At 37.0% G+C, this 19,968-nt stretch overlaps 1 protein-coding gene across 1 annotated transcript in view; it reads left to right on the forward strand.

Moving 5' to 3' along the window:
• The window catches only part of LRP1B (LDL receptor related protein 1B), a 587,356-nt gene that overhangs the window by 544,213 nt on the left and 23,175 nt on the right, over positions 1-19,968 (forward strand). Inside the window, exons 82-83 of the mRNA XM_059820081.1 lie at positions 4,203-4,367; positions 15,963-16,124. Of these exons, the coding sequence (XP_059676064.1) occupies positions 4,203-4,367; positions 15,963-16,124 (327 nt within the window). The remainder of the gene's footprint in view (positions 1-4,202; positions 4,368-15,962; positions 16,125-19,968) is intronic.

Consider the following 19,968-nt stretch of genomic DNA (forward strand, 5'->3'; position numbering starts at 1 on the left):
AGCAAAAGCTATGGCAGTTCAATCCATGGTATCTTCTTGGGTTTTGTCCTGCTTACAGTCTTTTTAGATATCAAATAGAATAGAGGTCACACAGAAATCTGCTTCTGGTTTGAAAAAAATCTTTTGTTTACAGGAGTATCTTCTGTATTTACAAAGGGGTTACCGTTGGGATTGCTATTTATTTCCCGGAACAGAAGAAAATGGGTTACATTACAGCAGGTGTTGGTTAGTTTTTTCTTACTGTGCATCCTTTTCTTAGCCCTTCTCTTCCATTTAAAATTGTAAAGCAAACAGATTTTTAAAAGAAAAAAATGTGACAGAAAAACAAAGAGGAGGATCTGTCTTACAGCATTCAGACAAAATGTGGAGATTATAACTTTTTCTGATAAATTTCAGCATATCGAAAACTGACAGATAGCAAGACCCTCACCTGGAGGGACAGGAAGATTTATACAACCATACCATGTTTTATACCAACCATACCTAGCATATTAAAGACATCTGCACTCTGTCTTTAATAGGTGCATTCAGCTCAGTAATGGATGAGCTACACCCTTGTTTGAAGGATAGGCAAGAACAAATACCTCTCTGCCCCGTGAGATGAGTATTTTCCACTGGGGGGGGAAATTGTTCTTGTCCCAAAGAATGTAGTTCATTAACCTTGTGCTCCATAGCATCACCTGTCCACTTAACTGCGTAATCCAGAAATCAGTGGATATTTCAAAGGGAAAAAAATAGCAAAAAGTAAGATGCATTTTTCTCGAGAAAGAAAGGGTTGTTATAGAAATGCCAATAAAAGATGTGTGCGTGTGACTGGGGGAGAGGGATGGAATATCAAAAAATTGAACGAGTGAAAATACCAGTAGAGTTCACAAACCTTTGTTTTGCTGCTTTATCAGTGTTTCTTCTGTGTAAGATTTTCCTTTTACTTTCTGTTAAAGGAAAGAGTCAAAGATGGAGCAAATACGCCATAATTCCTTTAATGTTTGTGTCAAACAGTCATATCAGGAAGAAAAACATAAGAAAAACTGCAAATCAAACTTACTTGATTCTTTATTAAAGATATGTTAAGATTGAAATAGGCAAATCAAGGCAGCAGAAGACTGAATAAGCAGGCTAGGAGAGAATATATAAAATTACATGACCTGTAACCCTTTCCTTTCTTTCATGTTGGAGAGATCCAGTAGCTAGACTAGGAGTAGTATAACAAGTGAAATTATTTACTTCTGTCATTTCAGAGGTCACAGAGCAGCTGAGAGGTCTTTGAGTCCGAGTTCCAGCAAGCTCAAACCATTATTGAATTGACTCCAAATAGAAATTTTTCTGATTTTATTTTTTTTTTTTAAAGTTTGTTCCAATAGTGGGTACTTACTAGAGCTGTTCCCAGCTCTTCTTTCAGAGGTCTTTATTCAGCAATTCAAATTAAGACTATTCAGCTTTTTCTAACAATTCTTCTATGTTTCTCTCCTGTATTCTTTTTCTTCCTGTCTTCTCCTACGGGACCGTTCTGCTCCTGTCTCCCACACAAAGGCATCTGATCCCCTTTTGTACTCAGTTGATGTGAATCAGCAAGAGTAATTTGATTCTTGTATTTACCTTCAGACAACAAAGCAGCAGCATTAAAATCCCTATATTGTTAAAGTCTAACATAGATTTTAAAACTGGCTTATTCATTGCACCTGTCAATTCTATTTCTTAGCTTTTTTTAAAGTTGTTGTAGTAACTTTTTTCTGTTTCATTAGACTTGTGTTGAAACTCTTGACTTTTTATAGAGAAGAAAATCAGAAGCAAATTTTAATCCTGTGATGATACAAAATATTACAATTTATTTTTTTACAGGAACCTTCTCAGTTGACCATTGCATAAAGTTATAACTTATATTGCATTTTAAAAGAATAAAAGATGAGACTCCCAATCGTTGAAAGCCAATTGGATTAGAAAATCTTTACTGTGGGCAATTTTTGGCTCAGTATGTTTTCCTGAAAATATGATGGCATATATTTCTTGGTGTGGTTAGGGTAACTTTTAAGTTTGCAGTTCATGTTTTATAGTTCTAAATATGCCTTTTGATACTCTGTTTTTCTCTTGAACTCATAGTCTGTCTTAATTTCCTTCTTTTTTACAAATTTTATACCTTAATCCTGCGGAATTGCTCTAGAAGATATATGCAACATGTTTTTAATGTGCTATCAGAAAGGTTCGTAAAAATGAGCGCTTGTCTGTACTTCAGTGTTATTTATTCCATTTTTACCAAGTTCTGCTCTCTAAACTCATGACTAATGATAACTAAAACAGATAAGATAGGCAGAACAAAAATAGACCTCTCCAATAAGATATGCTACATTATCCATTTAAACAACTTCTATAATGAGTAACTGAAGAACGGTTCATGGAACATCAAAGGATTTAATGAACCACCCAAATAAATAAAACACTGAGGCATCCTCAAACTCCCAAATACGAAGTCGCTTTGTTGCAGCAGATGTAAATATCCAGGGTGGATACCAAAAAATTAAGAGCATATTCATATTTTTATTGTTTACACCTGAAATAATGATGTGCCAGTCAGTTCCCCACAATAACTTTTAGATTTGTTGTCTAGTTTCAGCTTAATTTGAGAGGTGCAATTTCCCGAAAGATGATCAGTTCCGAGAAGTTTCGTTTAAATAGGTTTGTTCCCAGGTTACGTGTCTGCACCATCTCAGCGCTGGCCATGAACGGAGGGCAGGCAGACCCTGCCGAGGAGGGGCACACATGGGCAGGAAAGAGAGACTTGGGTGCGTCCAAAGAAAAGGCTGCTGCATAAGCACGCTTCTATTACTGAACTTTGCAGAGTCTGTGCTGGAGAGAACTATTCAGCAAGAGGATATCCGTCATTCCTAAATTCTGCACTTACAAGACAAACTGTTTTTTTAAACATCAAAAAAAAGGAGTTGGTGTGCCTGTGTCAGTCAGTGTCAGTCCTCAATGGGACAAATGGGAACCTTGACTCTTTCTCATTAGTCGTTTAACTAAAGCAGATTAATTCAGCAAAACATCTGCAGCTGGTGGATATATTACTGAAGAGTTCTCAGTGCTTGTGGTATCCCTCTTGTTAAAAGCCATGTAGGCTCACATGCTGGATTAGTTAGGCAGCAGTCTGGCTTCACAGGATTTATTTTGCTATATGAGAAATGAAAGGTTGTATTGATGAAAGCATGTTTGGGGCTGGAAAGGTGCTTGTCAATTTCTTTAGGATTACAATTATTTGGATGTTTGAGCATTGTATGCGTGTTAGTTTATAATTAATTTCTTGTTGGTGTCATTGAATGATTTTATATCTTGTTCACTGAAACGAATAGAGATTTATTTTTCAAAGTGTTTCCAAGACAGGCACAACTCTAATTGCAAAACAGCTTTGTAGAAAGATTGAATCTGGCCTAATCAGAATTTGTGTCACCTCGTACCTCACCACTAAGGCGGTGGCACTACTGCCGCAAGCACTCGGTGAATGCAGAGCAGCAGGCAGTATCTCTTCTCAGTGATTTTACAGACTGAGCAGACAAGAATAAGAATAAATCAGAAAATATGGTTTAGGAGCAACAAGTTAGTATGCAATTTTTGAGGAGGATTTAAAGGCTGAATAATTTCCTTTTAAATATTTTGGAAAGGGTTTAGTTAAGAAGGGTGTTAGTTAATAGAGAGAGTGGAAGAGAGATCCAAAAAATCAATTCGGAAAAGGCTGAGGTCACCAGAAAATGACTGGGAAGTTTTCTGAGATCCCCCAGGTGAAACCAACATTCATTTTTTCATTTCTTAAACTAACTAGGAATGATTGTTTCAAGCAAGAACCCATACTGTTATTACTAACATGTTCGAAGGAGGTCAGCTTTCCTGTGGCATCCTTTGGATGAAGCGTAACCGCCGTACACAGGCCCCCAGCTCGGTACAGTACAAGCTCACAGCTCTGCTGTACAGGCTAGTGCAGCCCCCTCCAACTCTGCAGCTCACAATGAGGGCTTGCGGTCTTCTAAGTGTGTCTTTTCTTCTAGCACTGTGGAAACAGAAGTGATAGTTTACTTTCTCCATTTTGAAAAGTGATTTTTTTTTTTTCATCGATTGATAGAGATCTATAGCTCTATTTAAGATGCAAACAGGTTCTGTTTTGCCAGTTACACGAAATGGGATTGTTGAAAACAATTCTGTGTGTGCTTTTGCTGCAGATGATACCTGTAAATTAACCTGTGAAAATGGAGGAAAGTGCATTATAAACGAGAAGGGGGATCCTCGATGTCACTGCTGGCCAAGTTACTCTGGTGAAAGGTGTGAAACTAACCATTGCTACAACTACTGCCAGAATGGAGGAACTTGCGGAGCCTCTCTCCTTGGTAAATATTTCTAGAGCTGCTGTATCTTACTACTATACGTGCCTTAATTTAAGTGTTTGAATTTATTCCTTCCTTGTGATATTTTTTTCTTTTCGTAACGTCTTTGCTTTGTCCATACTTAAACTATGTGCAATATAGCAGTATATACCATACATATACTGTATAATCTGTTGATTGTAAATCATATAAATAATAATTTCATTATAGAATCATAGAATCATTTAAGTTGGAAAAGACATTTAAGATCATCAAGGTCAACCGTAAATGTCCCTAAGCGCCTCATCCACGCGTCCTTTAAATATCTTCAGGGATGGTGACTCAACCACCTCCCTGGGCAGCCTGTTCCAGAGCCTGACAACCCTTTCAGGGAAGAAGTTTTTCCTAATATCCAGTCTAAATTTCCCCTGATGCAACTTGCAGCCATTTCCTCTTGTCACTTGGGAGAAGAGACCAGCACCCACCTCACTACAACCTCCTTTCAGGTAGCTGTAGAGAGCAATAAGGTCTCCCCTCAGCCTCCTCTTCTCCAGACTGAACAACCCCAGCTCCCTCAGCTGTTCCTCATCAGACGTGTGCTCCAGACCCCTCACCAGCTTCGTCGCCCTTCTCTGGACACGCTCCAGCTCCTCAATGTCCTTCTGGTAGTGAGGGGCCCAAAACTGAACACAGGATTCGAGGTGCGGCCTCACCAGAGCTGAGTACAGAGGCACAATCACCTCCCTATTCCTGCTGCCACACTGTTTCTGATGCAGGCCAGGATGCCGTTGGCCTTCTTGGCCACCTGGGCACACCGCTGGCTCATATTGAGCCGGCTGTCGATCAACACCCCCAGGTCCTTTTCCGCCGGGCAGCTTTCCAGCCACTCGTCCCCAAGCCTGTAGCGTGGCATGGGGTTGTTGTGACCCAAGTGCAGGACCCGGCACTTGGCCTTGTTGAACCTCACACAATTGGCCTCGGCCCATCGATGCAGCCTGTCCAGATCCCTCTGCAGAGCCTTCCGACCCTCCAGCAGATCAACACTCCTGCCCAACTTGGTGTCATCTGCAAACTTACTGAGGGAGCACTTGATCCCCTCATCCAGATCATTGATAAAGATATTAAACAAGACTGGCCCCAGTACCAAGCGCTGGGGGACACCACTTGTGACCGGCCGCCAACTGGATTTGACTCCATTCACCACAACCCTTTGGGCCCGACCATCCAGCCAGTTTTTTACCCAGCGAACAGTGCGCCCGTCCAAGCCATGAGCAGTCAGTTTCTGCAGGAGAACGCTGTGGGAAACGGTGTCAAATGCTTTACTAATGTCTAGGTATCTTGGTGTTTCAGCAGAATTAAGCTCCATCCCACAAAAGGGAGCATCTAAGTAAGTATTCAGTATAAAGACGCACGTGTTGAGGTGTAGAAATGGAATTCTAAAGCGTAAGGTCCGCTCAAACCACACCTGGAAGAACCTCACACATCTTGCTCTCTTTCTATCTCAATTCTCCCTCTAAATTTTTCGGTACATACACAGAAATACTTCTTTAAATTACAGAGTTGTGTGAGCTCAATCTTTTACATTTGTCTTACTGGAATTCACAAAGTAGGCATTATACTCATGTAATTCTCAGTAAGATTTGGTTGATCAGAGTTCAGATCCTTTGTTTTCCTGAAGGAATTTGAAATCACATCTCTTATCTTCAGGGAGATTATCCTAACTGTCAAAACGCAGGTATTTGGCAGTTGATCTCTGTCCCTATCATGTAGGCTGTTGTAACTTGTATAATGCAATTAGTGTTTGGGTTAGAGAGGGAAAGTGTGGTAAGAAGTAGTCTAAAGTTTAGTAATTATGTAAGAAAGGAAAAGCTGAATTCTCTTTTCTGCTCCAAGGAATATTTAAATATTTGATTCAAAGTAGAACAGCTGGAAAAGAGTTTGCTGTCTCGTTTCTTCCCAGAAGCCTATCAGCTGCTGAAGATGGTGTGAATCATTTTCTCCTATGTGGTGAAATGACCAACACCCTGATCTCTGTAAGAAAAGTACAGGCACCTGACTTTAGAACAGGAGTTTGTGACTCTTGAGCACAACCAGAGAGAGCTCCCTGTAATGCAGAATTAGTCTCTATGACAGAGGGGCCTTAGCACTCCTTACTAATTAACATGAGCTTATATAGTTTAGTAATTTAGCTTCACTTGCTGGCTTCTCTGGAGCCTCCTCTTATTTACTGAGATGCGGTAGCAAAAATGGAAGTGAATGCAAATCTAGTAATCTGTTGTGTGCCAAACAGAGGATTTTCCAGTTCTGCGTATTTGAGGGTTAATAATTTTATTCATAGTTAACATCACTAATAATAGCTAAATATTAGAAAATTAGAATTATTTGTACTTGAAGTTGATAAATTATACTTGAAACTGTTTCTAACAGCTGGTGGAACTACTGACGCAAATGGTAAGCAGAGATTTTTATCAATGTAGTGAGATCAACACATGTTTAGTGAGAACATGCAAGAGAATGAAAGTAAGTCATGGGTGATTTAAATAAGGTGCAGAACTTCCTTGTCATCTGAGGAGAGGATGTTTACTCCCACATCTTTACATGTCTGGCATTTAATTGACACTTCTGTGGGGTTAAAAGGCTTCATAAAATTAATAACTCAGCTCCTAGAACTCAGGTCCATTCTGAATCCTGCAGAGACCCCAGGTTTTTATTTAATCCTTTTCTTTTGGCAGTAGCCATAGGGCTCACTCACCTCCAGCAGCTCGTGTTTTCTTTACCAGGCAGCTAACACTTGCTGTGCTCACACAGCTATGCTATTGCCTGGATATTATTATTTTTTTTTCCTCTGCTAAATCCAGCCTCTGAGGTCTCTCAGCCTTGCTGAAATAATTAGTGTAGTAGGTTTGGTCACCAGTGAGTAAAAGAGAGGTATGAGCAGATCCTACAATATACTTCTGCTAAATTGTTAATCATGGCCCCAGCTGCTACAGAATGCCTGGAGAGGCAGGCATTAGCCTTATTTCTGCTTGGTCTCAAACAGGATAATGTGCCTGCACCAAAAAAGCATCAGGAGAGCCAGCATGGATGTCACCACAGTCCACATTTCATTGTTCAATTGCCTGACTTTTGGGAAAACGAACCTTTCACTACAACTAAAGTTTACTGTACCACGCACGGCCAAAGTGTGCCAAGCCTTTATGAGCCGAGACCAACATAGAGCTGGTTCTGATGACTCTTACAGGGCATACCTGCTGATAGGAATATTCTTCCGCTGTTCTGTGTCCACTTTCCAGTTTCATCAAATTTTTGATAATCATATTTCAAGTTAACCAGATTTCTCATCTGCCATTTCCAGTTCATGAGGGTAGCCGTGCCTTGAAGCCCATGCCATAACTTTGATGTGCTGGAGATGTGGAAAAAAGACCCTATATCTTTCTAAATCAAAATTTCTCCATCCAGCATTCCAGATAAAATTTTCAAATTGATCCGCATCTCATCTTCCTTGCATGCCTAGCCCCTGGACCCTGTAAATATTCTATTAAGAAGTGATGTCTATTTCTTATCAGACTGTATTTCTATCTATATCAGGCCATAAATCGTGTGTTACTGAAACAAACTATCATGTCAGTGAGATGTCCCCTTATCCTAGTTTAATCTAATCCATGATATATGAAGGCCATTATGTATCTTATAGAGGGAGGCTAAACTGGACTCCCCAAAAGCATTGAAAACTGTAATTAAGTCCACAAAGCTTAATTCCTCAAGTGTTTTTGCAACAACCATTTCCTCTTTCCAGTCAAATATACCACTGTGCAAAGCATGTCATTCAGTGAGCGCACGTTTAGCTGCAGGGGCTGCACACACCATTACCAATTTGGTCTGAGGGTGTGAAATCCAAACCAGAGCAGCGTTCACTCACTTCCTTCTCGTTGTCTCAGCCTTCAAGGCAGAGTTGATCTGCCTTGTCAGGTTCATATGAGAGTCATTAGTGTATATCTTACTTTATTCTTGCACGTTGCTACATGTAGGAATAAAAAGGTTCTTTATTACCAGGAATTGCTCAGTTTTCCCTTAATGGTTATAGAACTTAAGCATAATAACGTGTCTAGATTTAGAATATTACGTCCTACCAGGTTGACCTGTCTGCTAGCAATAGGTACATTGCACCCTTTTTTTTTTTTTTTGGTAGAGAATTCCCTCACATTTCTGGAAAGTATAAAATTACTATTTTAAAGTCAGCTCAATATCATTTTAATTTGATCTACTCTGGTATTGCTATCTGTGCATACCACCTCCTGTACTACACTGCTCACAACCAGTTCCTCAAAAAGCAGCAGTTATACTTTTGATCCATTATGCAATTGTCTCATCAAACTGTCCTGCTAAACTGATGTAATCAAGTTGCACATATTTTTCCCAATTTTCTCTTTTTTTAAAATGTGTTTTTGTTCAAAACAATGAACTTTTTTCCTCTGGAAGTTGCAGAAGCCATATGTGTGCAATTGCCAATCCAAATCCTATCCGCCAAATATAAATGACCTGTGAAAATTGCAGCTTGCTTGACTCTGTCTTTCGTAGAAGATCTGACTGCCCTTATCAGTTCTCATATATTATCCAACTCAAACAGTTTTGAAGAAGTCAATCTAATGAGTGTTGTTCTACACACATACCATTTGGAAAGCTTAGGGACTGCCAGTAAATTTAGCCGCACAGGGAGATGAGCTTCTGCAGGGTCCCCACTGCTAGGAGGCTTCCCTAAGAGTCAGGGAATTTCCTTAATGCTGACTTCTGGCTCAAAAACCAAGAAAAAGATATCCTGAAAACAAACCTTTCATCGTATTCTGATATAAATAAAATGGCACAGTATATGAAATACTCTTCTAGTGAACGTGTGTGTTCTAGTGAATGTGTAAATCCTGTTCTCTTTCACCACCTAATATAGAATAGTAATGTGATAACTAATTAAGTAAATTGCAGAGTATTACTCATTTTTTAAAACATGATTTTGCTAAATCTTTGCTGGATGTGTTAAGTTGTAGAACCTCATTATCTGCACACAAATGTTAATTTGTTAAACAAATCCCACTGGCAATTCGGGGATTATTCACTGTTGGTTTACTTACTGCTAAGCCTTTTGGCAAATTCCTATGTGAACATTATATAGCTAGAGATTGGGGCAGCTTTAATTAAAATTTATAAGTTTATGACAGTTGTATTGAACTACAGTAATTGAACAAAGAAAATGTCATCAGTTAATTAAAAGTACACATCTGAGATGTGTAATTAAAAATTTGGGTATAATAATGAACACTTTCCAGTAAGCCAAATTAATGGGAATTTGGAAAAAAATTAAATGTTACCATAAAAATGCACTTCCTTTCCCCTTACAGTTTAAAGTAAAAATGTTGGAGCAATAATTTTAGTAAATGTCTTGAACACATCAACTGGATCTAACTAGTTCAGAAAATTAGATAAATACATATTTGTATTATATTTAGAGTACGAAGAGTATGTCTAACCATATAGAATTGTGATGTTTGTATCAAAATGAGTAAAAAATTATTACATCTTTCCACTAAATGAAAATTGATGAACTGTTCTCCAAAAATAATTATACGTGAAGTAGATACTATTTTATATTCTATTTTATAAGCAAAACAAGTTCATTTTGGGACACGATGGTGCATACTGAAAACACTGTCAGCGAAGAACCTGTTTACTTTGCTAATGTCATATCAGTCCCAGTAGTCTCAAAGGGGGATGCTACATCATCTTGTTACCAGGACCGGACAGCGGGAAGGAGGTAGGTAGTGTAGAGAGGTGGGTGCTGGTCTCTTCTGCCAAGTGACAAGTGATAGGACAAGAGGAAATGGCCACAAGTTTCTCCAGGGGAGGTTTAGACTGGATATTAGGAAAAACTTCATCACCGAAAGGTTTGTCAGACACTGGAACAGGCTGCCCAGGGAGGTGGTTGAGTCACCATCCCTGGAGGTTTTTAAAAGACGTGTGGATGAGGCGCTTAGGGACATAGTTTAGTGGTGGGCTTGGCAGTGTTAGGTTAACAGTTGGACTCAATGATCTCAAAGGTCTTTTCCGACCTAAACAATTCTATGATTCTATAAGCAGAGAGGGGTTAGTATTTAGCTAGATGTCGAGGCTCTCTGGTCTGGTGCACAGCTGATCTAAGGGTCCCAACAGAACCACCACAACCAGCCTTGGTAAGAGCAGCCTTTGAGACTACTCTAATATATTGAGAGATAGTTCTTCTCTCCCTTTCTTTCACAACATGGAGAGAATGTGTATCTGTTGGGATTGATCCCAATCATCTCACCTACTAATTATGTAGAGTAATACAGCTTCTCTCCACTACTGTTGGTTCAGTAAATTAATTATGGTTCATCAGCCACACAGAAATGAATTATTGTGATTCCCACAGACTGCTGATAACTACTCCAGAAGACATGGTACTATTTACAGTAGGCTGGTGTAGTGCCAATTGTTTTCTGTAATAGTGACAGCAAGTGAAATATGCAAATTAAATATGCATATTCACACATAACAACTTAAAAACACACATTGCTGCTAGTGAATTTACCATTGACTGGAAGAAATAAATAAACTATGTCTTGGTGCAGGCATTCATGTGGATGATCTTGTTTTTTGAAACTTTCAGAAAGCTTACAAAAATAGAGCTATTTCCCTAGAATATTTTTTTAAATTGCAAACTACATTATGTGGTCATACAAAATACATAATATTTCTCTGTTGTTTAGGCAATACCATGAATCAAAGTTGATCTCCTTAGAGTTCTGTTCATTACAAAATAAATGTAAATAGGAGTTTAAGATATGTGAGTAGATTCCCAAAAGAAATCACGTAGATATTACAGAAACAGTGCACTAAAATATTTATTAGCTATTTTTGAAGATGATTTGAAAAGTTATTTGCTGTTATATAGCAAATTAAATTGGCAAACTATGAGTAACTACAGCGTCTGTCATCAAAACCTAATTGAACATTGTAGGATTTTGATCCCTATCATCTTCTCATGGATGATTTTTCTTTGTAAGAAAAGGGGAAACCGCATTTCATCTTCATGCCAAAAACTTCACATATTTTGTTCATGTACTACCGCCAAAAATAACTTCATATGTTCTAAGGTCACCGTAAAGTATTCTCCTTTAATATACTAAATTCTGTGCAAAATATTTGAAAAAATGTGTGAGAATTTTGTAAGTTTGTTTCAAGTTCTATAATTTCTAGAATTAAGACAACAAATTCTATAAATTATTATTCTTATATTTTGAGTAAGAGGCTACTTGAAAGTCACTATTCTCTGAAGAGTCTTTAAGTACATTGTTTTCCCAGAGAATTTTCATTATTATTTTTGTTACTTGTTTTATATGTCTTACCAAGTACACTTTAACGTATTCTCTGCTATTCATTTCTTTAGAATTGTTATTTAGAATTATTTTAAATACAAAATACTCTCATCAGTATAGGGACGGCATGCATTATGTTTCCATTTGCATATACATGTAGTGAGAAACTCAATGTATCCAAGAATTGGATTACAAATAGCAAAGTGCATGCACATTCATTGTAAATCACTGAGAGTGGAGAAATCCTGCACAAAAAAAAAGGTGTGCTTCTTGCTCTCTAGCTCTTATTACTGTGGTTTTGAAATTGGAATATTAACACATGAGATGCTGACAATGTGCTGCCACGTTATCCTCCCTGACACTTTAACAAACAACATTTTTCAACACAGGTAATCGAAACAGGATTTTCTTGGGATTGTTGTGTTAGGGAAGAGTCTAAAGAAGAGACTAGGTGAAAGCTAGGATGCTAATCTGTAATAGGCAGAGGAAAAGAAGACAGTGTTTACATACAGTAAATCCAGTTGAGGATTGCACTGGAGAAGGAAGAGCTCGAAATGAAAACTTTTTTTTGTGTTTTGTTTCCAAAAATGATTTTTGCTCATTTTTGCATAAAATACAACAAAAGGTGGTTATCTGAATTTGAAGCAGTTAGCATTCCATAAACTACTTTTGTTATTAATATTTTTCTATACTCTAATGTGTTGTGAACATTTCTGTGGTGGTGAAGGTTGGGAATTAAGAGGCAATTTTACTGTGTCTGTACAGCTCTAATCCTGAAACTTCACTACCGGTGTAAATGCTGAAGTTCTCTGTGCGTGAGAATACCATGTGATGTTTGTTAATTAGGATATGAGATATCTTGGTTAACATGACTATTTCTTTTGCAAACATAAATCAATATTCTGATTCTATGATACAAAACCTTATGGCATTTTTTGTCATTGTTTAATACTACAGTTTTATTAAACTGTTCTAGGAACCATTTTGTATCAGAAATAATTTGTGAGAATAAGGCAGATTAAAAGGTCATTATTAGTATTATTTTATGTGCCATCAATCTGTGTATAAATAGGCAATGAACTATTAACGTTACTAAAAGTCATGTTAAAGTGAGTGACCAAAATTGGGGTTTAGGCTATACTGTATTAAATTTTCATGTAACTGTCAGCAGTCTGGAATATTTATCAGCCTGCATTAGCAAAGAATAGAATAATCTTTTCTACAAACTAGGAAAATATCATTGCCCCATAATTTTAAAAAATAAAGGAGTATTAATAATAAAAACTGATTTCAGACCTCCAGATCTATGCTCTATCACTATTTTATTTTAACTTTTTTATTGAAGCACTGATTCAGATGAAGGATTATGTGAAGCCTCCTGGCTTGGGGGCAGAAATTTAAATACAAGTGTATACATGGGGAGAAACAAAAAGAGTCTGTGCTAACATCTGAGTTCAACATCTTTGATTTACTGTTTAGATCACAGGGGACAGATATGAATAACCAGGCTGATGCATATTAATCCAGTTGGAGCTATTTTTAAGTCAATGGTTTTGCTCCTGCTGTACTCATTAGAGGAAGAGACTAACTGATCTCATGGTCTTTAGGATGTTTTGCAAAACACTTTAAATTAGCATAGCTTAAAATAGAAAACATAGAAAATAATTATGTGAAGGGTTTCATGTAAGAAGAGTAAGAAGTAAGTGAAGGAAAAAGAATAAATAAATCATTCTGCATGAATCAGAGGGAGTAGAAAAAATGAGGGCACTTCACTTGCATTGAAAAATTCTCCAATGAATATGATATTAAATGATTACATAGTATTAAAACAAAGGCAGACCAGAAGAAAATTAAAATTGTGGGATTTATGGAATATTTAGTTTAATCTACATTACTTTAATGAGACAGACAACTAAATAGAGAAAAAACAAAAAAAGAGGTAAGAAGAGTTGCACGTTTCAGAGTTTTAGGTGCGGCTGTGGTAAAAGGCATCAGGAAACAAATGTGAACGTAGTTGTGGATACCTACACCAGACCGTATTAAAATGAGGAAACAATGACTGAGACAAAAGACAGCAAGGAAGGGACCTAGTCACAATGCATCACTAAATCAGGCAGTGGTAAGGATTTTCTGGTAGATCAGTATGAAGATGAGAGATTATTATAGAAAAGTAACCCTTAAATATTATTTCATTTGACTATTTAGGATTTTGGCTCTTCTGTACATTTTAATCCACGTCAGGCCCAAATCAAGCATAGCTTCTCTTGTGTGTACACTAACCCACCCCTTCATGAAGTAGAATTGTTCATATACAAGATGTTTGTTTCTGCTTTATGGCGTGGCATGAAGTTTTTCAAGTGTAAATGGAGGGATAACTGGAGTTTCTCATCATTAACGTATTCCCTGACTTTCTCTGATCTCTTTGGGATTCCACAGTCATATCATTACCTTGATTGGGCTGTCAATAATAAAATCTAATAGGCTATTTTTCCTGTTTGTGCCTGTAATTCCAGTCCAAAGGACTTCTGCATCGCACGTGCAGTACATTATGTAGTTAACTTGCTAATCAGATTGACTTTTAACACTTCTTAACATGTAGCCCTATTCTATCACAGGCAAAGAAGGTATCAAGGAAATGTATGTTAGTTTTACAACAGCCCATTCGTTGCCTTCCTTTTCCAAATTTTCTATAGCCAGTGATATTGATGTTCCCATTCAAGACTAGTCATTTTGGTTCTCCCATCTTACATCTATGTAAAGCATGTGTGTTACTGTTTTGGTTTTCTATCGTCTACTTACGAGGCATTCCTTTTGTTCTGCCTGATACCTATTTACTCTTTGACTATTGCTAGCCCATGCACAGACCCTTACTCAGAGATATAGTATTTCTGTGACCTTACTCAAAGGGATGAGTCTTTGCTCGTCAGCTATCCCTCGCTCTGCAGTGACCCAGTGAAGCTCTTGAATGTACTTGCCGTCAGGTTGGGTTCATTATGATTCAAATGAAGACCATCCTGTCTGCCCCTTTATTTCAGAAGTGTCCTCACGTCCTGATTCATCTTCATCTCCTTCCTTACCCATCTTGGAAGCCAGGAAGACGAAAAGTGTTAAGTGTTTTCCCTAAGTTTAAGAAAACCCTAAAGGCTGAATGAAAGCAAAGGGAAGGAGGGTGGGGGAAAAATAGTGTTTTGTAAGACGTAAGAATGAGAATAGATTATTAGGGAGTGAGAAGGGGGATGGCTAGTTGGACACATCAGGTCATTTACTTGAAGAGAAGATTACAAATGAGATATAAAAGGAAAGTCAGGAGATGGAATAACATTTATGGGATCTAGAAGTTAGTTTTAAAGAAGATAAGCCTTAAGAAAAAAGTCAGGGAAAAGCAGAAGAGTTTAATAAAACAGTGGAATTGTAACAAAGCTATAAATCCTTTAGACATAAGATTTAGATAAGAAAAAAAAATAGGGAAAATTAAAATAGGGAAGAATCATAGGAGGAAAATGCATTGGTGTTTAAACACTATTTTAAAACCTTTTGAAAAGAAGCTATAGACTAGGAGTTCATTTTCTGCAAATGTTCATCCGTAGGTGTTCACTACTTTTCAGACATTGAATATTGACCTTACAGGCATCTTCGGTGTGATGCAAGACAACAATTTTTGTTACACTATTTATTATATGAGAGGGATGGGATAACAAGACACGGACAGATATTTGTGTTTTAGTAAAAATTGTTATGCAAAGTTGGCTATTAACGCATTAGTAAACATTTGTGTATTCATGTGATTACATGTAAAGGTTTGTAGATTTGAAAATAACAGAGTGTATTCTGAAGAGCAATCGATGTTGATTATACAAACATTTATCCTCTGCAACTGGAAGAACCCAGCCTGGCAGGACAATTTGAAGAGCTTAGTCATATCTTGAATTCCTACTTAAGACCCTCTTTTAAAATAATTCCCAAATAGAGTCAATGACCATACATGCACCAAGTGTAAAATGCATAGATGCAGTTTTTCAGGTGTCTATACCTTACAGTGCTGACTTGCTTTTTAAAAAGTTCTGAATTCAAGCAAGGTTTGCAAAAGCATTTTTTATTAGTCTCTAGAGAAATGTAGTTGGGCTTATACATTAAAACATGCTACTCTTATGATAAATGTATCTACCTTTAAAGTGCTGGTTATTATTTTAATGTTTATTTATTTTTATCATAAAATAGTTTCCTTTGTTTTGAATAGGGAGGCCTACCTGCAACTGTGCACTGGGTTTTACAGGACCAAACTGCAATCAGACGGTCTGTGATCATTTTTGCCAAAACGGAGGAACCTGCAGTGTCACTGCTGGGAATCAACCCCTTTGCAACTGCTTGCCTGAGTATACGGGAGACAGATGTCAGTATTGTAAGTAATCTTCACAAACTCTTAAATCTGGATATATAAGACTCTTAAGTCTGGATTTATAACAAAACTTCTATAAAATGGAGGTTTACCATGATATGAGTGATTTTTCTATGACACACATTTGTAAACTTAGCTCCAAAATTATTCGTACTGCTAAGGGAATGGAATATGTATTCAAGTGATCTTTGAACATATTTCTGCAATATCCATCTACATGTATAGGTGAAGAAAGAGCTCTTTCAGGAACAATTTATTTTTGTATTTCCATGAATGAATACATACAATGGAGCTGTAAAAGACAGCTGAATTTGTCAGGAGAAATGAGATAATTGTGTCAAAATTTTCTACTCCAACTTCTCATATTTGTTATCTTATGCTGGTGGAATACCTGAATGTAGTGAACTGACATAGTTGGTTGAAGAATTTCTCTGGTATGACATATCTTTGCAGCCCAACACATATGTCTCGAACTGCTACCTTACCTTTCGTTTTTATTTTTAACCCCAGTAAGTAGTATATCGACAATTGCTTTGAGTCTTACGCCTCTGTATTCCTTCATTTTGCTCAGTCTAAGATAACCTTGAGTATGGTTTCTGCCCTCTCCTGGTATTGAAAATCAGGATTTCTAAGTATTACTCTTCTTTAATTCTCAGGACTTATCCTCTGCATCTGAAGTTCTCCATAGTTTTTCATTCCACTGACCCATCAGTCTCATTGAGATACTGTTTTCCAAAGGTTTCCATGCCTTTAGAAAGGCTCTTCTCGCATTTGAGAACTTTCTCTAATTTTTTACTTCTTTTACAGAGGAGAGGGGAAAGAAGGTTATCAACCAATAGGCCTTCGGTTCTTACTCCATTTATCTTTCCTTTCTCTCCATGCTTTCCCTTAGCACAGATCACCATTATCTGTTTTCCAGTGACTCAAGACATTTGAATATAATCTTGAATTTCTTCTTTTGGCCACTCATTTCAAAATTACAGTTTGTCGTCTTCATGTCTCTTCAACACAATGACTCACTAGCAACCCTAACCTTAAAACTGATTATTTTTTCTGAGATCGGAATTATTTTTTTAATCTCCTTTTTTCTACCCCTGCTTTGCTTTGAGTATAACACTCTAAAATAGAGGAGTGTCGTAGTGCTTGTTATAGAACAGAACATTAAATGCGAAAGCCATCATCTCTTTTGTACATAATTCAGTGAATTTGCTGAAGAAGGCTGGATTTAAACAAAATGGAAGGGAAATTAGCAGTTATAAAGGTCTGGTTTAGAATTATCTATAAGACACAAAAAGTATTTAGTTTTAGTGAAAGGTCTGTCAAACAAGGAAAGGGTTAGTGTGTATCTTAAATAGGATTTATACTGAAGTGAACTGAATGTATTTCCAGTTGGGAGACTATGAAATAAATTGAAACCTTTGAATGGAAAACCAGCAGTAATTGTGATTCTCTCCCACTTGGTATTAAACAAACCGCATGGATCCACAAATAACTATCTGCAAACACAATTGGGTATTTGAAAACAGTATAGTACATAAATCATGCACAGACAGACACATAGATTAAGAAAAAATATTTACTTGAGGCTTACCCAAAACCAAACAAATTGTTTCTAGTTGAATGCTTCGGCAAACATGATTTTTTTTTTTTTTTTTTAAAGAATTAATTTAAATGTAAATCTAGGGGTACTTTTTAAACAGTGCTTATTATCAGATTTGGATTGTCTGGTGACACTTTGGAAAAATGCCACAATACAGAGACTCGAACACATTATAAAATACAAAATAAAATTAAGCTTTTGTTTATTTAAACCTTAATACTTTTAGAAAAAAAAAAGTCTTACAATCCTTTAGAGTATTTTTTTTGTGGCCGATAACAGTTATATGAAATTATACAGGTGTACAGTTAATAATGTGCATATAAACTCACAACCATGATTTTTTGTTTTATTAACACATATATGATTTTTTCTTTATTAATCACATTCACTTTGTGGCTTGTTGGAGTATTTTAATATAGCATTATTGCAAAGATTGCTTGCCTCTAAGATATCTTTTTCAGTCTTTCTATGATGTGATTGAAACTAGTTCATATGCAAAGGATGATACATGAATGTGCATAGGTATTTTACTCATGCTCCCAAGCTGAAAATATTATTAGTGGTTTTTATGGCAGGGAGAAGACATTTACTTGCAGTATTGCCAGATTGCAAAGACCTTATTTTCCTCATACTTATCATCTCCAATTACCCAATGCAGAGTTTCTCCTGTGATTAGTTCACATAAGGGCTAATAACCAAAATGTGTGCTCCATGTCAAGGCACTGGTACTGCTGAAATAAATTTAAGTGAATGAATTTACATAGAATTCTACTAACATTGTGCATGTTATTATATACCCATGTATTTGATGAATTTGAATATAACTTCTTATTTTAAATTCCTGAAATAATACATACAGACTAGTTAAAGTTCATTTCTTGTATCATTTAAGGCCCAAGCAACCTAAAAAATACAAAACGTTTTCACGCAGCTACAATCATTCAAAGTGGATACAGTGATCTCACAAGCTGTTACTTTCCCCAAAACTTAAATTCCATTCTTGGGCGGGGGGGGGGAGCATTAGTTTTGTGTCGTTTCAGTCCAAACGTAGCATATGCATTTTAGATATAGCAGAAGATTAAAGGAGTTTGTGACTACAGTCAATACTAAAAACCAACAGTTGTTTTGGAGTATGAACTTCCTATGCCTAGGTTTTGTGGTGGGCTTTTTTTTGCCCTAATGTGCATGGAAACATTCCCCTTCCGACGCTTTTTTCATAAAATGTTTCTCAATATTAGCTTTCAAACAACAGAAGTTTTAGTTCAAAGAACAGCCCCTCTGCTGCAAAATACTGTTCTGTACCTTGAATTGGTGAATGGCAAACAATGAACTACTTCATTTAGTGTCTTTTAAGCCTCTCTGGTTGCTTAGTAGTGATTCCATAAGCAGATGAGTCTACAGCCTGCATAGATAGGTGGAGACATACAAGGAATAATCAAACAGAAGTAACTCCTCCAACAGTCATGCTTTGTCCTTTAGCAGAACTCCTCCAGCGTGGTGAGTACCAGTGGTGTGGTAGTCAGTACATACTCTTCTGAGAGGGTGGAAAAACTAAGCACAGAGAAGCATAAGCAAAATGTTTCCCGCTTTATGAGATACCCTCACAAATCACCCATCCTGAGCATATTCGGTAAAGTATATCAATTTTAGTCTCCAATTTGCTGCTTACAACGTGCCCCCAGTCAAACGGCAGCTTGAGAGTTTACACTTCCAGACTCAAGGATGAAGTTGCCATTTGGCCAAGGTTTTGTTCTCCAGTGAACAGCTTGATAATGCCCTACTTCTAGCTGCTACTGACTCACCCTTAGCCAGATCCTGAGATTCAAAGGGCTTGAATTTTTTAGTTTTGTCAGAAAGGTAGTATTTTATTAATACGGACCAGGTTAACTATAAACTAATACAGATGCATAGTTCGGAATTGATACACCTTTTATATCAGTTTCTTCATCTGTCCATCAAGAACACCACTAAAAGCTCAATGCAACATGTTAACTACACAGAACTTGGAGAAAGTGTTAGAAATGGGGAGAAATAGAGACTTTGAATGATTTGGCCCCATTAAGAAGCTTAAATGATGACTTTAAAAAAAAAAAAAGTAAGTTGAACCTAAATGTTAAGATACCAGTATTTTGTAGCTCTGGAAGATCCTTCAGTCAGGCAACTTGGTTTTTTTAAAGGGATATGAAAAAAATGAGACAGTTACTGGTGCTTCTAAAGAGTTAATGAATTCACTACTTGAAATCTCAG

Source organism: Gavia stellata, chromosome 8 (assembly GCF_030936135.1).
Source record: "Gavia stellata isolate bGavSte3 chromosome 8, bGavSte3.hap2, whole genome shotgun sequence".
NCBI classification, from domain to species: Eukaryota; Metazoa; Chordata; class Aves; order Gaviiformes; family Gaviidae; genus Gavia; species Gavia stellata.